This window comes from Daucus carota, chromosome 4 (assembly GCF_001625215.2).
Source record: "Daucus carota subsp. sativus chromosome 4, DH1 v3.0, whole genome shotgun sequence".
Classification (NCBI taxonomy): Eukaryota; Viridiplantae; Streptophyta; class Magnoliopsida; order Apiales; family Apiaceae; genus Daucus; species Daucus carota.
The window spans coordinates 42,048,392-42,068,369 of NC_030384.2; the positions used below are offsets into that span (position 1 = coordinate 42,048,392).

The 19,978-nt window shown below is 35.3% G+C and overlaps 5 protein-coding genes across 6 annotated transcripts; 4 read left to right on the forward strand and 1 right to left on the reverse strand.

Moving 5' to 3' along the window:
• Nucleotides 1–1,137: 1,137 nt before the first annotated feature.
• Nucleotides 1,138–2,622, forward strand: LOC108218019 (uncharacterized). The gene is made up of 4 exons (XM_017390940.2): nt 1,138–1,513; nt 1,797–1,899; nt 2,036–2,197; nt 2,299–2,622. The coding sequence occupies exons 1-4, from the start codon at nt 1,221–1,223 to the stop codon at nt 2,473–2,475; spliced, it is 735 nt and encodes a 244-aa protein (XP_017246429.1). The 5' UTR covers nt 1,138–1,220; the 3' UTR covers nt 2,476–2,622.
• A 952-nt stretch (nt 2,623–3,574) lies between these two features.
• LOC108218637 (uncharacterized) lies at nt 3,575–5,674 on the forward strand. Its single transcript, XM_017391670.2, has 4 exons — nt 3,575–3,971; nt 4,513–4,615; nt 5,061–5,222; nt 5,349–5,674. Exons 1-4 carry the CDS (start codon nt 3,679–3,681, stop codon nt 5,484–5,486), a joined length of 696 nt encoding a protein of 231 aa, XP_017247159.1. The 5' UTR covers nt 3,575–3,678; the 3' UTR covers nt 5,487–5,674.
• Nucleotides 5,675–6,185: 511 nt separating this feature from the next.
• LOC108218634 (pentatricopeptide repeat-containing protein At1g20230) lies at nt 6,186–8,645 on the forward strand. The gene has a single exon (XM_017391666.2). The coding sequence runs from the start codon at nt 6,362–6,364 to the stop codon at nt 8,642–8,644; it is 2,283 nt and encodes a 760-aa protein (XP_017247155.1). The 5' UTR covers nt 6,186–6,361; the 3' UTR covers nt 8,645.
• Nucleotides 8,646–11,133: 2,488 nt separating this feature from the next.
• Nucleotides 11,134–12,498, forward strand: LOC108218636 (expansin-A11). Its single transcript, XM_017391669.2, has 3 exons — nt 11,134–11,277; nt 11,391–11,712; nt 11,807–12,498. Exons 1-3 carry the CDS (start codon nt 11,136–11,138, stop codon nt 12,111–12,113), a joined length of 771 nt encoding a protein of 256 aa, XP_017247158.1. The 5' UTR covers nt 11,134–11,135; the 3' UTR covers nt 12,114–12,498.
• A 2,761-nt stretch (nt 12,499–15,259) lies between these two features.
• LOC108218635 (probable cinnamyl alcohol dehydrogenase 6) lies at nt 15,260–17,795 on the reverse strand. Of its 2 annotated transcripts, XM_017391667.2 has the most exons (6): nt 17,630–17,794; nt 17,407–17,520; nt 16,965–17,192; nt 15,928–16,216; nt 15,680–15,833; nt 15,260–15,566 (listed from the first exon to the last, which is right to left on the reverse strand). In XM_017391667.2, exons 1-6 carry the CDS (start codon nt 17,722–17,724, stop codon nt 15,373–15,375), a joined length of 1,074 nt encoding a protein of 357 aa, XP_017247156.1. In that variant the 5' UTR covers nt 17,725–17,794; the 3' UTR covers nt 15,260–15,372. The 2 variants fall into 2 exon arrangements, with proteins under 2 accessions (XP_017247156.1, XP_017247157.1); XM_017391668.2 differs by lacking the exon at nt 17,407–17,520 and having other exon boundaries at nt 17,630–17,795.
• Nucleotides 17,796–19,978: the final 2,183 nt, after the last annotated feature.

The window sequence follows — 19,978 nt, forward strand, 5'->3', positions numbered from 1 at the left end:
TGAGTCTCACTATTATTAGTGTGAATGAAATTAATCAAACATTACTGACCATATTTGAGAATATGTTTGGATATCTAATATTTTGGGTTAATTATCAAATGGATCACTTATTCCAGCCCAATGTATCATCCGCATCACTGTGAAATTTTTGATCTCACTTAAATCACTCAACACACTAACGGTTGCATTCCGTTAAATTAAATTAAAATAAATTAACGGGGACAATTGAGGTGGAAAAGTAACAACTACTTCTGCTAATTGTATATTCCACTTTATTTAATTCCTCTCTAAACATAAGTGTGTGTAGTGTATTTGGGGTTTTAGACCCCTACGTGATTTAAAAACTTAATACTACTTTCGAGCTTTATTAATGTAAAATTTTTTGTCATACTTTTTTATATTTGATTTATTTATATTCTAGTTTTATTAATATAAAATCTTTTGTGATTTTTTTTTATATTTGACTGATTTACTTTCTAATTCTATTAATATAAAATCTTTTGTCACATTTTTTTGTATTTGATTTATTTACTTTCTAGTTTTATTAATATAAAATATATAGTCACATTTTTTTGTATTTGATTTATTTACTTTCTAGTTAGACTAGAATTGAAAGAATTAAGAGTTGCAAAATTTAAATAAAATTTAAAAATAAGCATAAATACTTAAATTGCAAAAGATCAAGCAAACGAGTAATGTTTTTCTTTTGTTTTCTTTTAATTTCTTATAGTTTATTTTTAGTTTATTTGTTAATTTTAAACTTATTTTATTCTCGCAATCCACGTAAGCGTCATGTCACCCGAACTTAACGGAAAAAGTTAATTTTAACGTCTTTTTTAATTTGATTTAACGACATGCAATCGTTAGTCTGTTGAGTGGTTTATGTGAGACCAAAAATTTCATAGTGATGCAGATGATACATTAGGCTGGAATAAGTGATCCATTTGATTATTAACCCTTAATATTTTTCTTTTGAAATAATTTCAATTAAGTAGCATCGAATTTGCGAACATAATTTAAAATTCTCATTAAATGTCATTAATATATTTTAATATCTCAACTAAAATATCTCAGGATTGTGTTAATTTTTCCAAATCCGAATTAAATACATGTGCATAAATATTGAGTCTGTCATAGTGAACAAGAAGCCCAACAGCTTATAAATACATAGCCTATTCTAAATCATCACCACTTCATTTGGCTCTTTGATTACAACGATCATGGGCATACTAAAGCAAGGCAGCCACACATCACCGTCACCACTACTACTTGTACACATATTAATCTTCATACAGATAGCTCCTCTGATTGTTAAAGCTCAGACCCTGATACCGTCCAAGTACGATGGGTTCGTCTATAAGAACAGACCCGTGACCACGGATTCGATCATAATCGAAGCGTTTCTCGATCCGGTTTGCATTGACAGCAAGGACTCATGGCCACCTTTAAAACAAGCTATTCATCACTACCCCTCGGGTTCTATTTCGCTTATCGTTCACACCTTTCCTTTACCGTCAGTAGCTTTCATTCTCATATACTAATTTTTATCAGACAGAAATTTAATTCTTGTGTTATTACTGATACTTCTTTTGGTGTTGTGTTGTGTTAGAAATTAGTTATCTGAGTGTTTGACAGAAACTATAGTATTATCAGTGGGCCCAAAATATCAAAGAATAGTAAACGATTCTATGATATTACTGGTGGACCCAATATATTAAAAGAATACTTATTATTTTTTAATATGATAAAGGTGTTACAACTGAGATTAATATACTTTATTTCTCTGTGTTATGCAGTTACCATGACAACGCATTTGTGACTTCCCGTGCTCTGCACATTGTAAATAGCATTAACAGCTCTGCTACCTACGATTTGTTGGATCTCTTCTTTGACGACCAGGTAAGTCTAAATTGTTGTTTCGTTTTTCATGTACGATGATCAACAACATTTTCCCAAGCGTGAACTAAATATTTCTGCAACATTGTAAATCTATGAATCGGCTGTGTTATTAACGTGAAAATTCTGCTTTCGACAGGAGAGGTTTTACAATTCACAAACACTCAACGATTCAAGGGCATCAGTTGTTAACCAGGTCATTCAAGTTGCGGCCAAGGCAGTAGGAAAATCAAACCTTCCTGCCATCCAATCTGGCTTCCGTGATAGTGAAACTAATTATGCAACAAGGAATTCTTTCGAGGTATCTGTTAAATCAAGTTGCAACTATACATTTAGACATTGCGAATCTTAGCCTCAACATTTAAGACAATTATAGATGTGAATATTTGATTTGCTTCACAGTACGGTTGTTCAAGAGGGGTATCCGGGGCACCATTTTTCTTTGTTAACGGATTTGTATTACCCGACGGTGGCTTGGCTATTACTTACAAAAAATGGAGAAGCATTATTGATCCACTGGTGGGGAAGGCAAAGCGTAAAGGAAACTCATTCAAGCGCTTAAGCTTAAAGCATAGATAAAAAGTAAAAGCTACTGTATGTGCTTCATCTATCTGGGCACCTATCAATTTGGTCTCCAGAGGTATTTACTTACTGTAGCGTTGTAATGCTTTTAAAATGATGTAATGCATCCAAAAACCTGGTTGAAATAGATGTTAATTTATGAAATTGCACCATTTGTCTTATGATTTCCATTTTTACCTGGGAGAGGGGGGGTCTCGGAAACAAGCCTGAACCATATCTTTTTCAGTAATTCAGAGTAATAAGCAAAAATACATAAAATTTTAAATTTTTATATTTGATCTTAATATTATAAAGTATTTTCAGAAAATGTTGACGTAATAAGTATGGAGCCCGAACTTAAAGTAGAAATTTGAGTACATTTTTTAATTTTTTCTAATTTTTAATAAATTTCAAAATATTGATAGTAGAATATGATAGAGTTTAATTTTATTTAATAATATTATTGAAATCAGAAACAATAAAAAGATACATGTAAGAATATTATTCTTAAATAAAGATCGTTTTTAATGATAATACAAAATTGAGATCATAACTATTTATTAGTTAAAGATATTATCATTGACAAAATTAGAGTGTTATCATATTATATTTATTAGTTTTGAATTTTTAATTAAATAATATTGAAATTTTAAAAAAATAACATAAAATATTGATTAAATATTTCAAAATATCAGATGCATATTGTAAATTATTATCAAATATCAAAAAATTTAGTGACTTATTTAAAACTCAAATCATAAACATTTAAAATTTTAAAGTCAAAATAATCATTAAAAAATTTAAATAAGATATAGCCACCTTTTTTGAAACTATCACCTTGCATCCCGGTCTATTGTCTATTCTCACTCCAAAGTCAAGAGAAATCGGTTTTCTAATTTATTTATTTTTGAAAGTTGAATGACATTTTTTGGCCGTTTAGAAATTTCATAAATAAAGGAATCATGCATATACTTAAGTCCACATTCATATTCATACATGTAATAATACTAGTAATATTTTTACCACCAAAAGATGAAATCCAAGGGAATAATAACTCTTGATTTTAGGACAATTTTTATATTGGGATGAATCGGGTACGCACAAAAGTCTACATACATATTCGTATCGTGAACAACAAGCCCAACAACTTATAAATAACGTAGCCTCACAATAATATTCTAAATCATCACCACTCCATTCGGCTCTTTGATAAAATCGATCATGGGCATACTAAAGCAAGGCAGCCACAAAGCACCATCACCTCTGCTACTTTTACACATAATAATCTTCATACAGGTAGCTCCTCTGATCGTAAAAGCTCAGTCTCTGATACCGCCCAAGTACGATGGGTTCGTCTACAAGAACAGAGCCGCGACCACGGATTCGATCATAATCGAAGCGTTTTTCGATCCGGTTTGCCCCGACAGCAGGGACGCATGGCCACCTCTTAAACAAGCCATTCATCACTACCCCTCGGGTTCTATTTCGCTCATCGTTCACACCTTTCCTTTACCGTCAGTAGCTTTCATTCTCTAAATAGTTTTTATCGATTTTTTGTGTTATTACTGATACTTCGTTTCGTGTTGTAGAGGAGTCTTGTTTTTTTTCTGTTGTTTGGCTTTTATGTGGTCGGAGAAGAGGTTGATTGGGTGTTAGAGTGTCTGAGTGGTAGACAGAAACTATTATTACCGGTGGGCCTAAAAATATTAAAGAATAGTAAACGGTTTTATATTGTTAGCGGTGGGCCCAAAATATAATATTTATTCTCAGTTATTACTGATTTTTAAAGCAAGTTATTGCGGATTATTATTTAGAATAATAACTATTATTAGAGTATTATACTAATTTCCATATTTAAAAAATTTGTTGGCTGAAAAAAAACTTAGTTTTAAAATATTTAATTTAATATGATAAAGGTGTTACTACAAACTTACAACTGACGATATTACTGGTTGGATACTAAAGTCGAGTTTAATATAATGTTTGATATTTTTAATTTTTTTTAATTGTACCGGAAAAGAGAGTTCAATACTTTATTTCCCTGTGTATATGCAGGTACCATGACAACGCATTCGTGACTTCCCGTGCTCTGCACATTGTAAATAGCATTAACAGCTCTGCTACCTACAATTTGTTGGAAATCTTCTTTAACGACCAGGTAAGCAATTCATTGTCGTTTAAGTGTACCTTAATCTTCCCTGTTCCTCGTCGTGTTTCATCACTTGCTCACAAATTTTGCATTCTCTCTGTTGAGTGTTGATGTGAAACTTTACTTGTTTGCAGTTCTTTAAAGTATTAATTCTTTTCTTGCGGATTTCCACCCTTTATGTAAAATTATAATGTGTCCGTCCCTAACATTGTAGCCGGGTGAATACTCATCGACAATTAATAAAATTTTGGAAGTTGGAGTTCCATGGAGATCATTGAAATAGTAAAATGAAAAGGATCTATGTACACGGCTTAAATCAGCATAATCACATTGTTTCCCTTTTCATCTACGATGACCAACAATGTTTTCCTAGGCGTGAACTAAATATTTCAGCAACACTGTAATTCTATGAATCGGCAAGTTCTAATTGAAGTGTAAATTCTACTTTCAACAGGAGAGGTTTTACAATCCACAAACACTCAACAATTCAAGGGCATCAGTTGTTAACCAGGTCACTCAAGTCGCGACCAAGGCAGTAGGAAAATCAAACCTTTCTGCCATCCGATCCGGCTTCCTTGATAGCAAAACTGATCATGCAACAAGGAGTTCTTTCAAGGTATCTGTTAAACCAAGTTGCAAGTACATTTAGACATTGCAAGTCTAATCTTACCTCAAAATTTAAGACAATTATATATCCTTATGGTAGTACTAACCAGATGTGAATATTTGATTTGCTTTACAGTACGGTTGTTCAAGAGGGGTTTACGGGACACCATTTTTCTTCGTTAACGGATTTGCATTAGCGGACGGTGGCTCGCCTATTACTTACAAAAAATGGAGAAGCATTATTGATCCACTGGTGGGGAAAGGCAAAGCATAAAGGAAGCTGCCATTCAAGTACTTGAGCTTAAAGCATAAATAAAAAGTAAAAGCTATGTGTTTTTATCTATCTGGGTACCTATCAATTGGGTCTCCAGAAGCATTACTTGCTGTATTGTTGTAATTCTTTAAAATGATGTGATGCATCCAAAAACCTGATTGAAATAGATGTTAATTTGTGTTGGACCATTTATCTTATGATTCCCAGTTTTACCCGGGAGAGTGGGAGGTCTTCGAAACAAGCCTGAACCATATTCTTTCCCAATGATTTATGTCCCTGGGATGCATATATAATAGCGTTTGATGCACGTAGTTACTAACATATTTCAATAGAAATTAAGAGGGATTTGGTTATTGAGTCGATTACAGGAACTCGTAATCTCAAATTTAAAATTCAAATTTATTGTGTTTGTACTTGGATTAGCAATTTTGTGATATAAAATAAGAGTCACAATCTCATTTGAAGGTAATTCATTCTTACGCTCGCCGTAGAATACTCATTCTCATTCAAATTCTTACTCATGATACAATCGCACCGTAAAATTATTATTTATAAATATAAGAACCGGGTTCTATTATTACAAAAATTTCATCAATTTTTGGATTATTATGAAAATGCTATCAAATTTTTGTATATAAATCATATGAATACGTGAATGTATAATTTTTAAGAAAATCACAATTGTTGTCTTTATTAAATTTTGGAAATTGATATAAAATTGAGGAAAAATTGATATTAGAACTTTTTTTTTTTAAACCTGATATTAAAACTTTTAATACTCGAGTACAATATAAAATCTGTGTCTTGGTCCGTATTTGGAAGAAGCGCTGGTGTTCAAATTCTCTGACTTTGCGCGGCAATACATATGAGAAAGAATGCAAGCTGCCATGTCAAAACAAGCTCATAACCTGTTTGATAAATTTCCCAAAACAATTCTTGGCTACTTAAACTCACCAGCATCATCTCTATTTCAAACACAGCAAGCTCACGCTCACATTCTCAAAACTGCCCTGTTCTTCGATACTTATACCACCACCAAGCTCCTCTCCCTCTACGCCAATCATCTCCGCTTCAACGATGCTCAACTCGTTCTCAATTCCCTCCCAAACCCTGACATTTCTTCATTCTCCACTCTCATTTACGCTTCCTCGAAATTCAGTCGTTTTGGTGAAGCATTGAATTTGTTTTCGAAAATGGTTTCGACAGGCCTTGTGCCTGATGCTCGTGTTGTTCCGTGTGTTGTAAAGGCCTGTTCTGGGTTGTTGGTTGTTAGAATTGGGCAGCAAGTTCACGGGCTAGCTGCATCTTTTGGGCTTGCTTCGGATTCGTTTGTTGTGTCATCGTTGGTTCATTTTTATGTCAAGTGTGGTCAATTGGGTAATGCGCGGAAGCTGCTTGATACGATGCGTGAACCGGATGTTGTTTCGTGGAGTGCTTTGCTTGCGGGGTATGCTCGACAAGGGAATGTGTGGGAAACTAAGGTGGTTTTTGATATGATGGTAAAGGCGGGAATTGAATTTAATTCTGTTTCGTGGAATGGTGTGATTGCGGGGTTTAATCAGAGTGGGCATCATTTAGAGGCTGTTTTGGCGTTACGAGATATGCATGCAAGAGGGTTTGAGCTTGATGGTACTAGCGTTTCGAGTGGTTTGTCAGCTGTAGGGGACTTGGAGAATTTATTATTTGGTATTCAGGTTCATGATTATGTAATTAAACAGGGTCTTGGATCAGATAGATGTATTATCAGTGCATTGATAGATATGTATGGTAAGTGCTCGTGCACATTTGAGATGTCGAGAGTGTTTGATGAGATGAGTAATATAGATTTAGGTGCATGTAATGCTCTGATAACAGGATTTTCACGAAGTGGTCTGGTTGACGAAGCATTGAGTGTATTTAAAAAATTTAAAGGACTTGGGATGGAGTTGAACGTTGTGACTTGGACTTCGATGATAGCCAGCTGTTCACAACATGGCAAAGATATTGAGGCTTTAGAGCTTTTCAGAGAGATGCAAACTGTTGGAGTGAAGCCAAATGCTGTAACTATTCCCTGTTTGCTTCCTGCTTGTGGGAATATTGCAGCATTAATGCATGGTAAAGCAATTCATGGCTTCTCACTCCGAAGAGGCATTTCTTCTGATGTTTACGTGGGTAGTGCCTTAATTGACATGTATGCCAATTGTGGAAGGATTCAAGCAGCAAGGCGATGTTTTGATGGGATGCCTAAGCCTAACTTGGTTTGTTGGAATGCTTTGATGGGTGGGTACGCTATGCATGGAAAGGCAAAGGAAGTCATAGATATCTTTCATCTGATGCAGAATGCTGAGCAGAATCCCGACTTCATTAGCTTTACTTCTTTATTATCTGCATGTAGCCACAGTGGCCTAACAGAAGAAGGGGAGTTTTATTTTGGAAAAATGTCGAAAGAGTACGGGATTGAAGCTAGAGTGGAGCATTATGCCTGCATAGTTACACTGCTTGGGCGTGCAGGAAAATTAGAAGAGGCCTATTCTATTATCAAAAAAATGCCTTTTAAGCCTGATGCTTGTGTTTGGGGGGCTCTGCTAAGTTCTTGTAGGGTTCATCACAAAACAAAATTGGCAGAGATTGCTGCTAATGAACTATTTGAGCTAGAACCTAATAATCCTGGGAATTACATTCTTCTGTCTAATATATATGCTGCTAAAAGCAAATGGCGTGAAGTTTATAAGTTGAGGGACAAGATGAAGTGTATGGGATTAAGGAAAAACCCAGGATGCAGTTGGATTGAGATCAAGAACAGAGTATATATGCTTTTAGCAGGAGATAATTCAATTCCTCAGATGGACCAAATTGTCGATAAGCTGGATAGATTAAGTGGGGAAATGAAGAAATCAGGTTATGCACCAATTACAGACTTTGTGCTGCAAGATGTGGAAGACCAGGAAAAGGAGCATATTTTGTGTGGGCACAGCGAGAAGCTTGCTGTAGTATTTGGCCTCCTGAACACTCTCCCAGGGACTCCACTTCAAATTATAAAGAATCTTCGAATCTGTGGGGATTGCCATGCTGTTATAAAGTTTATATCCAGCTATGAGGGCAGAGAGATTTTTGTCAGAGATACAAAGCGCTTTCATCACTTTAAAGATGGAGTTTGCTCATGTGGTGACTATTGGTGATTAGATCATATCTGGAAGTATATATTTTCAGTTTGCTGTCTCCTGAAAATGGGTGTTTAATAAAGCATGCTTTATATACAATGATGCATTGTGAACTCCCTATCAACTAAAATAGCTATAGATCGAAAGAACCCGACTATACCATTAGTTATTTCCTGGTCGCTGCTGTGTCTGTGGCAGCAAGAAGTTTTGGAAAGTGGAATGTCAACCTGGTCATCAATCTCCTGAGTAACTCGGAGCAGCAACATTTACTGGTGCTATTACTACTTTATGGCCCTTTGCTCATGAAGACTAACCTTTAGACTCATTTGCGGCACCAGTCTATCTGCTGCCACTGCTCAGGTATTGCGTTCTGTGTGGAACTCAAGTTACTTGTGCTATACAATGTTACACTCCTATCAGTATTGCACACTTTTAGAGATGCATGCTATCCTTCTCCGGCACTTAACCTTTTGTTCTAAAAAATACAGAGAAATTTGTGGAATTAATAATGTGGTGCTAAAGTGATGATAGAGTGATGTTCGAATTCTGTACTGGGACAACAGATATATACTCGATTTTTTTTATTTCAGTAAACAAATATGAATCTTTCGGCTGATTGAAACACGTTATTAATTGTTCAAGAGAAACTATAAAATTTATATTCTTTAACCACAGAAATAGCTTGTTTACTATAGAATCCTTACATATATGAAGAGCCTTTAAGGCTGCAGCCAGATCAGTGTAGGTGTTCTCTTTACAACCAAGATACATACATCTTCTGGAGAAGCATAATTGTTCCAGAACTTTATTGGACTTTTCTTTCCTGCCTAATCTGATTCAACCCTTTACATCTAGAACAAAAGTCTTTTTTATTTTTGATCATGTGGAGTTGTAGAATGCATGGCTTTTGAGCTTACTATAGTTCGGTCCTTACTCCTTATACTGCTTAAATATTTTATGTATGTGTACAAGTGCGGAGTACCTATTGGCTATTATTACTTTATTAGGGAAAGTCAGATTTTCCATTTGTCCTCCATGTCTGCAAATTTTTGGCATCAAAGTTGTTCTGAAAGAGTGACTGTTCCACTCACCAACCCGTTACTACTACTTGTCTGTGTTGCTGCCAATAATTACAGTTCCCCAATAAGATTTGCCACAAAAGAGCTTTTAAAAATAAAAAGTAGGATGGAACATCTGGAATATTAAAACACCTATTACTGGTAGTATAAACTTATAACACCACACAAAATTGCGCTCAGCACACACCTAAACGGCCAAACCACAAGACTGGAATTGCATGGGAGAGAAAATAGTTGTTGCTTCCCTAGTATTCTTTCTGTGTGTGTGTGAGTGTTGTGTGTATTAGTCATATTTAAGCCACTGCCCTGCTGTCCTGCACCACAGCCTGGGAAACTAGTTGACGGTGATATGAACACATCACCATTTTCATCTCTTTTTTTTCCCTTGTATGTATTATTGGATTTATCACGATGCACAAACTACCAACCAATCAATCAATCTTATTAGCATCAAGTTGGATATATATATATATATATATATATAGATTGAATGTTATTAACTTTATTACTTCGTCTACAGCGTAATTTATAGATATCATTCATATGGGTCGGAGAATAATTTTGTTATCATTTTTCTTCAGTTTGTTCCTGTTACTTACATTAGGAATAATTTTAATATTAAAATTGTGGCAGCCAACAGAATGTGGGTAACAGGCAGGTGCCACCCCTTAACCATGTGCTGATAAGTAGATCTGCTGAGCTCTGGCAGCAGGGCAGGGTGAACCATTGATTGTGGAAGCATTGAATTCAGCTTTTGGCTGCTTTCTGGTGTTTTACCATTTGCATATTATTACAAGTAATTGAAGTTATGTGACCACAGGCATTGATCTGGTCCAACTTATGTATCTATGTGTCTTGTTCCATTCTAACATTTATATCTGCACTTACATAAACATGTACTATATAGGTATATTATTTATTACATAGTGAAAAGGCATGTGCATGGCACAAAAAAATAAAAATAAATAATAATGGCATATTAACCACACAAGGTTTACTGAGAAGTGAGAACCATAGGGGTTTGGTGTTAGATTATTAAAATAGAATTTTAGTCCCTAGATTATACATGTTTTAGCAACAAACAACATATAAAAGCATTAAATAATTTGAGTTTTTTAGTTCAGCTTTTGATTTACTTGTGACTCTTGTCTTGGGAAACCCATGTGAGTCTTGTTTGCTTCATATGTGAACGAACGTGAGAATTATTGAATGAGATACACCCTTATTCACCCTTCCAGGCATTTTCTGATTAAAAATTGATTATAATCTCTCCTCTTGCAGAGGTCACATGGGAACCTGGGAGGTGGGTTGCATTTAAGAAGTTTGGTCTTCTTAAAAACCATACTTGTCTGTACAACAATTGTATACAGTTCATCGGTTCTTATAACTCAAAATCATTTTATTCTTCTTCCTCACTTCCCCGCTAAGAAATGACAAATCTTGGTGTTGTTGCAGTGGCCCTTCTGGTTAGTAGTTTATGTCTTGTTGTAAATGTTAAAGCATTCCGAGCTTCTGGATGGACAAAAGCTCACGCTACTTTTTATGGAGGTAGCGACGCTTCAGGAACAATGGGTATGTAAAGTTAACCACTGTTATACTTGTGTAAATTTGTGTTCTCTTTTGTCAAGTCTCTTTAAAATAAAAGAATTGGAGCAAGGCATGAATTATGATTTTCTTGAACACAGGCGGTGCATGTGGATATGGGAATTTGTACTCAGCTGGATACGGAACCAACACTGCTGCTCTAAGTACTGCACTTTTCAATGATGGAGCATCATGTGGGCAATGTTACAGGATTATATGTGATTATCAAGCAGACCCAAAATGGTGCCGAAAGGGAACATCTGTAACCATCACCGCAACAAATTTTTGCCCCCCAAACTTTGATGAGCCTAGCAATGCTGGAGGTTGGTGCAACCCTCCACTCCAGCATTTTGATATGGCTCAACCAGCTTGGGAAAAGATTGGTATCTACAGAGGTGGAATTGTTCCTGTTATGTTTCAAAGGTATAACTTTTCCTCAGCATCTTTCGTCTTTTGCCTCGTTTTTCTATGTTGATGTGCCTTTCTAATTTTGATGGCTTGTACATCTTGGATTCAGAGTTCCCTGCGTGAAAAGTGGCGGAGTTCGATTCACAATTAATGGGAGGAACTACTTTGAGCTTGTCCTGATAAGCAATGTTGGAGGAGCCGGATCAATTCAATCTGTGCAAGTCAAGGGCACACGAACGAACTGGATGGCAATGTCAAGAAACTGGGGAGCAAACTGGCAGTCGAATGGATATCTTAACGGCCAATCCTTATCTTTCAAGGTCACTACTACAGATGGAGTCACTCGAATTTTTAACAATGTTGTTGCATCTGGCTGGTCATTTGGGCAGACATTCTCAAGTTCTGTAAGATTCTAAGCCAGGAAATTGGATAAAGGATCATGTGCTTGGGATTTTGTAGGCAGCGGCGTGCTCAGTATATTACTTAAGCAGCCCTCCGGAGTCATTGTTCTGTTTTACATTATCAAAAGCAAACCTGATATTGATTCTTGTATGCGTTTCGGAAGGACTACAATGACCTACTTCATAATCTACCAGCACTGTAACCATTGCCTTTGTATACCTTTCATCTATGAACACTCTTCAGTAACCTTTTGGTACCTTTCTTCTACATACACTCTTCAATAAGATTATATATAATAATAATTTTCTTATCTTTTCGCTGTAACTTTTATATGAATCTCATGAGTTATATTTTATTAAGAGAATAAAACCAGATCTCTGATTGCTTTTTGGTTTTGTTTTTCTTGATCCCCTGTTCTTCTTTTCTTTTAATTAAATCTAAATGCACTGCTCAAACAGAGAACATGTTACCTAAAAACACAAGTGCTAATTCCTACGTAGGTTCTCCATTCATTTGAAATGTTATTTTAAACAAATAATCTTAAGTTGAGAGTGAGGGATAAATTTTGTTCCTGGATTTAGTAACACGAGCTGTACTATTTTAATCGTTTGATTACAGAAATAAATTTTAAGATTAAAACAACCGAATGTAGATCTACAGGCAGATTTGCTACGTGTCGTGGTGTCTTACAAAGAATGCATGCTCTGTTTCATTATTTTGTTGTGTAGTAGAAATTATTGTAGATCACCAGAGTCTATACAGGCAACATGTCTTTTTATGGAACAGACGAATATCTGCATCTTTTGAGATGCGCAAAGATGTTTGTGTTTGTCCTTTGGAAATCATCAGAGCCGGTCCATTTTACTCCGCCTGGAGAGATGTCGTAAACAAAAGAAAATTCATAATAATAATTAAAATTGTCACATAATTGGTGAAATTTGAGAAGCGGCATGAATTGTATTCATGAAATTCGGATGCAAACTAGTTAAGCCTTCGAGGCAGCCGCGGGTACGGATCTAGCAAGGGGCACGTCAGGAACGTTCTCTTTAAAAAAAATCTATATATTTTTCCATCTTCTAAAATTCATGAAATTATAGAAGTGTCTCTAGAAATTTTGGAGCTATATAAATATTTTCCAAAAATTTGCTTTGCGCACTCGTAGATTTCATTCTAAGATCCGCCCCAGCTCAGACGGCTAGCTAGCTATTTTGCAAAGACCAGAGAGCGAGAGGGATTATGGTAACGATACCTGTTGACAGTGTCGGAACCAAGAATGAGATTCAGGGGGCCTTAAATTTGGAAGCAAGTGATATTGTAAAGGATTAATTGAAATTTGAATACCGATCCTCGATACCATATTCATCAAAGAGAGACGAACATTTCTCTAGGTTGGAGGTTTTGATTGGTTAAAAGGCATCAAAGAGAATGTTGTTCAGAGTGCATTAACATAAATAAAACAGTAAGGTGTCAAAAAAAATTAATTTATAGAATAACGATTTTTTTACGCCACATAATGACTGTAGACCTTCAAAAAAGCATAAGCAACCAGTTCCAAGTGACATGGCTATTCACTATTCCTTTCCAAGATGTCTCCGTCTCCATGTGTGGCGTGATAAGATAAGGACCACTAAGAGCCCGGTTTGTCCTTCCCGCAAGAAGCTCATTGCTGGAAATATTAATCCTACTAAAGGCAGGGAGAGTCGGAGAGAGTCAAGTGTATGCGTATGACTTATGAGTGTATCTGTTTGAATATATCTGTTAATCAGACTCTCTTTAGACTAAGAGCAATTCCAAAGCAGAGAGAGAAAGAGAGTATATATAAGAATTTATTATAATATATAGGATAGAGCAAGAAGAGAGAGGTGCCTTATAAATAAGTCTTCAAAAGGTTGTCCTAATGATATAGGACATCATTAGGATATTGTTGAATCAACATTTTTCATCAAATGTCCTAAATTATGACTTAACACATGTTATAAGGCATCTCTTGAACTCGCTCTGAGTACTCTAAATTATATGGACATGAATAATTCAGCGGAGGCTGGAAAAAAATATACACTGTTTTTTCGAGGTTAGGGGGGGCTCTAGCATCCCCTAACCCCCTCTGGTTCCGCCTGTTGAACTAAAGAACCGCAAATGTCAAAAGAGCCATCAACTCTAGTGCAATAGCTCATGCATAACTAAGCCTCTTGATCTGTTTATGGTAAGAAAACCCAAGTATATGTGTTCTTCAAGCTCGTCCAATCGCTCATTGAAACACGACTCCTCAATCCGCAACTCCCTAACCACCTCTTTCAGTACCTTAATGTTTTCATTTCTAGCACACATATATGCCAAGGTTTGCTGCGTTCAATTTCATCATCCAACCTCATCACGAGTCGGCTCATTGTATTAAAATCATTGATCAGTATGTAAACCCTTTTGCTGCAAAATCAAGCTGTCCTTCATTGTATTAAAATCATTGATCAGTATGCAAACCCCTTTTGCTGCAAAATCAAGCTGTACTGCAATTCTCTCCCTAGAACTACACCAGAAATAATTCAGGAGCCGTTTGGGTGAGCTTAAAATAATAAGTGCTTATTGCTTAAAATAAATAAGTGGAGTAGAAGTTAAAAGCAAGATAAGACTAATAAGTGATTAAAATGTTTGGGAAATAAGCAGAACCCCTGAGACAAAAGCTAGCATTCCTAACTTTTTATAAGTGCTTCTTGACTTATTACACAAACGGTACGAATAAGTGCTTATAACTTATAATCCCGGAAGCTGGACTTATAAGTGTTCACCAAACACCCACTCAATCTTTTTGCTTGTTACGGCGTGTAAAATGCTTTGGGATAACAGCGCACAATGTCATACGCTAAATATACGAAACAACAGATGGGGAGCACGTACAGGTATTAACTTTGTAGATGTTGATAACTTTTAAGCAGAATACAAGACTTTTACAAGTCAGCTGCAGCACGTAATGGTATTATATTTAATTAAAATTATCATTCCACAAATTTGTTTGTAAATTAGTGGATATACTTAGTTTGTGCGTATAATCAGCCTATATGTAACGTAGCTAAAATTGTTGCTTGTTGAAAGATGGATGGAAAATCATATGGTCTTGCTTTCTTGGTCCGAAGGCTGAAGCACAAAATAACAACATATAACAAGATCAACTAACTAAGACTTATTCAATTATTATGAAATTGACAAATTCGTACATAATAAGAAATGATAGTCAAACAGAATTATGACTCCTTATTAGCTAGAGCTTGATGAAGAAACCTATGGTTTCCCAGCAATATCAATGACGAAACGATACTTGACATCGTTCCTAGCAAGACGGTCAAGAGCTTCGTTGATTTGATCAGTTTTGACAACTTCGATATCACACCTGATGTTGTGCTTGGCGCATACATCCAGCATTTCCTGCGTTTCTTTCATGCTTCCGGTCATGCTACCCTTCACTGATCTTTTGCCTGTCATTTTCAGTTTAGAACATAATCAGTTTCACCATACGACATTCCATGTCGCTTTCATGCCAACAATGTGAGTGGAGTGCAGAACTGAGTTTTAAGTGGAGGAGCCTTACCGAATATCATCGGGAAAGCAGGTAGGTCCAGAGGCTTATCCGGAGCACCAACAAGCATCAATGTTCCTTTCTTTTTAAGCAGCTCTAAAGTCGGTCCAAGAGAGTGATGCGCTGAGACCGTGTCCAATATGAAGTCCAGTGTCCTGAACTTGGACTATTTTTCAAGCATATTAAAAACGATAATTAGCTGTAATGCTACATCTTTTTATAATTTGGAACGGCTAGCAATTAGGATTGAAGGCACAAACCTTCATCTGTTCAGGATCGGTGCTGATGATGAAATCATCGGCACCCAAACGCTCTTTAGCCTCCTTTTCTTTCGAAGGAGATGTGCTGATAACAGTGACATGGTGACCAAATGCCTTCCCGAATTTGATAGCAACGTGACCAAGCCCACCCAATCCAACAATACCTATTCTCTTTCCTGGAGATTCAAGCAAGTTGTGGTCCTTGAAGGGGCTATACACTGTAATTCCTGCACACAAGAGTGGTGCTGCTGCATCCATCGGCAAGCTGTCTGGCACCTTCACCACAAATCTACATAGCCCATGCCATAGTCAAATGAAATGACCCGAATTTGTAAATTACACAGAATTGCAATCAAATAAATACGATTTTAGAGTTTGAACTGCACTACAAGTGCATGACACATTACAGCATACATTTTTTCTACACTAACCAAAAATCAAAATTATGTCTAAAGAACCAAGGGGTCGTTAATAATCATACCCACAGATGCTAGTCGATGTATTATAAAAAGTAGCAGCGCTACTCTTAGATTCAAGTAATGCAGTCGCTAGACATATATAAAATTTGGACGATGATGCAAGTATTAGTCCAATCAAACGAAGATATAAATATCACGGTAATGTCTGAAATAAAGTGTACAACTTGCAGGAGAAAGTGGTGGTTGGCAATCTCCATAACTTTATCTATCCAGGAAACTAATAAGAATCATCAAACTTTCAAAACTTGTATTGATACAATGATGCATCTTTTTCATTTTAAATATCTAGAAGACCAAGTGGTGTACATAGAGAATCTTGAACAATATTGTCCAATTAAGCTCCATGATATCCATAGCTCATATTCCTTGTCATGGGAAGAATAAAATTAACGTGACCAATCCTGGGGTTGCAGAGACTACACTAAATAAAGACTGCTTTGGTGGTTGCAATAGTAATAATTTATAGTAATGTCGATTAATGTATGACAAAAGGATTGATAATAGCAGGCCGTAATGAATAAAAAAATGTGCGGTGGGTGTGGTATGATAAAATATTACCGATGATCAGCTACAAGCATCTTGGAGTAGCCACCGTAGGTGATGCTGCCATCCCAGAAAATGCCATTGTAGGTGAGCTGAATCTCATCACAGTAATTCTCCTCCTCTTGTTTGCAAAAATCGCACTTCAAACACGAAGCCGCCAAACACCCCACTCCCACTCTATCCCCTATCTTAAACTTGCTCACATCGCTTCCCACCTTTGTTATCAATCCAGTAATTTCATGCCTACAATTACACACAACAATCATCACTTGTACTCAAAAAGAGACTTGACCCCTGTTTGGTTCACGAGATTTCAAACTGGTTAACTGGAACGAGAATGATATTATTCTATTACATTTTTATATAAATCTCATTTATATTAAATTCTCATTCTCCTTCTCATTAACCGGGTTGAAATCTTGTGATCCGGGTAACACGGAATAATGTGCATGCGTACCCGGGAACAACAGGGTACATGGTGATACCCCAGTCATTCTTGACATGGTGGATATCAGTGTGGCATATTCCACAGTACAAGATCTCAATCGTCACATCATTCTTCCCATTTTCTCTGAAACACCATTAATAATATCATAATAATTCCATAATCAGAGTATATGGCATGCATAACTGAAAATTGAAACACTTGTGGGATCTATGAACATTTAGCTCCTCGTTACCTGCGTTTGAAGACGTAGGGAGTGATGGTGCCAGATGAATCATGAGCTGCCCAGCCAGATACAGTCTGTGTGTGATTGGGAGTTGTTTGAGCCATTACTGCTCCAATCTAATCTTGAAAAAAATTTCAGACAGTGTGCGTCTCACTCTCGCAGCCTACTGAGCAGCATTGACTTGTTTATATACACCGCGCGTCTGCGGGGACCTCAGCTTTTAATAAATTTATTTCAGCGGTTAGCGGTGAGCATAGAAATCGGAATATTGGATTTACCAAAATACGGTAAAAAAAATTGAAAATATTTGATCTTAAGTTTATTGGTTTGAGATTTTAATGAATTATTTTTTGAATGTACTGAGATTTTCATTAATTTTTTATTTTATATAAGAATTTGAATAGATTGTATATGAATTTGATTTTCTATGGATTGTGAACAAATGTTGCAGAGTTGATGAGAATATTTCAAAATCTTTTGAATTTTAGTGAAATTTTAATTATAATTGATGAAAATTTGATTGATTTTAATAATATATATTAAAAGAATATTTTATATTTGATTAATTTCCAAATATCGAAAAGTTTATTAAATTATAGTTGAAATAATGTCTTGATAATTCAAACAATATTAAATTTTTATAACTTTTAACAACCAGATTGGATATGTAATTTAATCGTTTAATCGAATCGTGATCCAACTAAAACCGTTTTATATGCAAAGATCAACAAAATTTTAGCCTTATATATAAACTAAAATTGAGATGAAATCCGTAGTTAGGGATCCAAAAGCCATAATTTTCAGTTTTGGTATACTTTTTATCTGTTGTTAACTTGTTATAATACTTGCGTCTCAGGACCGATTAAAGGCCAGCCGGCTAACTATTAGATCAATGATATTTATTTTTTAACTTTTATTCTGTTTATTTTAATCATGCATACCAGATTTTTTTGCATATTAAAACTTTAAAGTTGGTTTCAAAAAAAGAATTTTTTTTTTAAGTGATAAAGTTATCCCAACTTTTTTTATTCAAATGACATATAATATAGATGACTAATTTTTCTATATTTTTTGGATCAATAGATGACTAATTTTAATTGGATGATTTATAAATTTCATTGAAACTAATCATATATCACCAATTAATTTTGATTTTTTGCTAAAAAAGCATCTTTTTAAGATACTAACATTTCATTATTGGCAATATCTTAAACGGTTTTTCTATGGTGTGCCCATGGGCACATGCTAAGCGCGGAAAATTTTGTGCTTGGATCATTTTGATTGGTTCCTATCTCATGATAATGGTGGACCCCCCCTGCAAATACACCAACCACACCAATCAAAATCTCCCAAATACAAAAATTTTCGCGCTTAGCATGTGCCCATGGGCACACACTAGCCAAACCGTATCTTAAAATGCCGTATTAAACGAACATTGAACAGCACATGCTGCTATAACGATAACGGCTTCCCGTGTAAAAGGGTGGTATATGAATTTATTAAGGCCGGTGGAGAAGGTGTGTGCGGTTGGCTGCTTTAAAATTCAAATCGATTATCCACACCTCGTATTTACTCTGCCCACTGATTGTCCATGATGATTCGTGTCTGTTGTTGCGGATCGGAATTTAACCTACTACTCCGTCTATTTGGATTTAATAGTCATCATATTTTTTTGCACGCACTTTTAAAAGCTTTAAACGCATACATAAAATTATTATTTTTAATTTGTTTTCTTTTGTGAATAAAAGGATATCACTAATACTTTTATTCACAAAAAGAAAATTTTAAAAAAAATAATTTTAGATGTGCGGTCAAAGTTCTTAAAAGTGCGTGCAAAAAAATCAAGAGACTATAATATATCCAAACAGAGGGAGTATTTGAATTTTTTGGTCGAATTTCCATGACAATTTTATATCAATTATACAAGGGGTCGTTTGATTTGCGAAAAAATCTTTAAAAAAATAGGTAATGGGATTGAAATGATATTGGTTTGAGTTATTAAGTCTTTAGTTGAGACCTGTAATAAATATGCTTAAATTTTTTTTTTCCCACGAAATATGCTTAAAATCTAAAAATTAAGACATTTGAGAATATAAATAGATTGTTATTATGATTATATATATTTGCATTATTCATTTGACTGCTTAAATTGAGATAAAATTGTGAAAAAAGATCTTGATTGTCATACCCCTCTCTCGTGTACCTTGTATATTAAAAACTATTTCATTGAAATTTGACATACTCCCTCCGTCCCAATCAATTCTATACAGTTTCCTTTTTGGGATGTCCCATCATTTTTATACATTCCCAAAATAGCAACTTTTTATAATATAAAACACTACTACACCCACTACATTC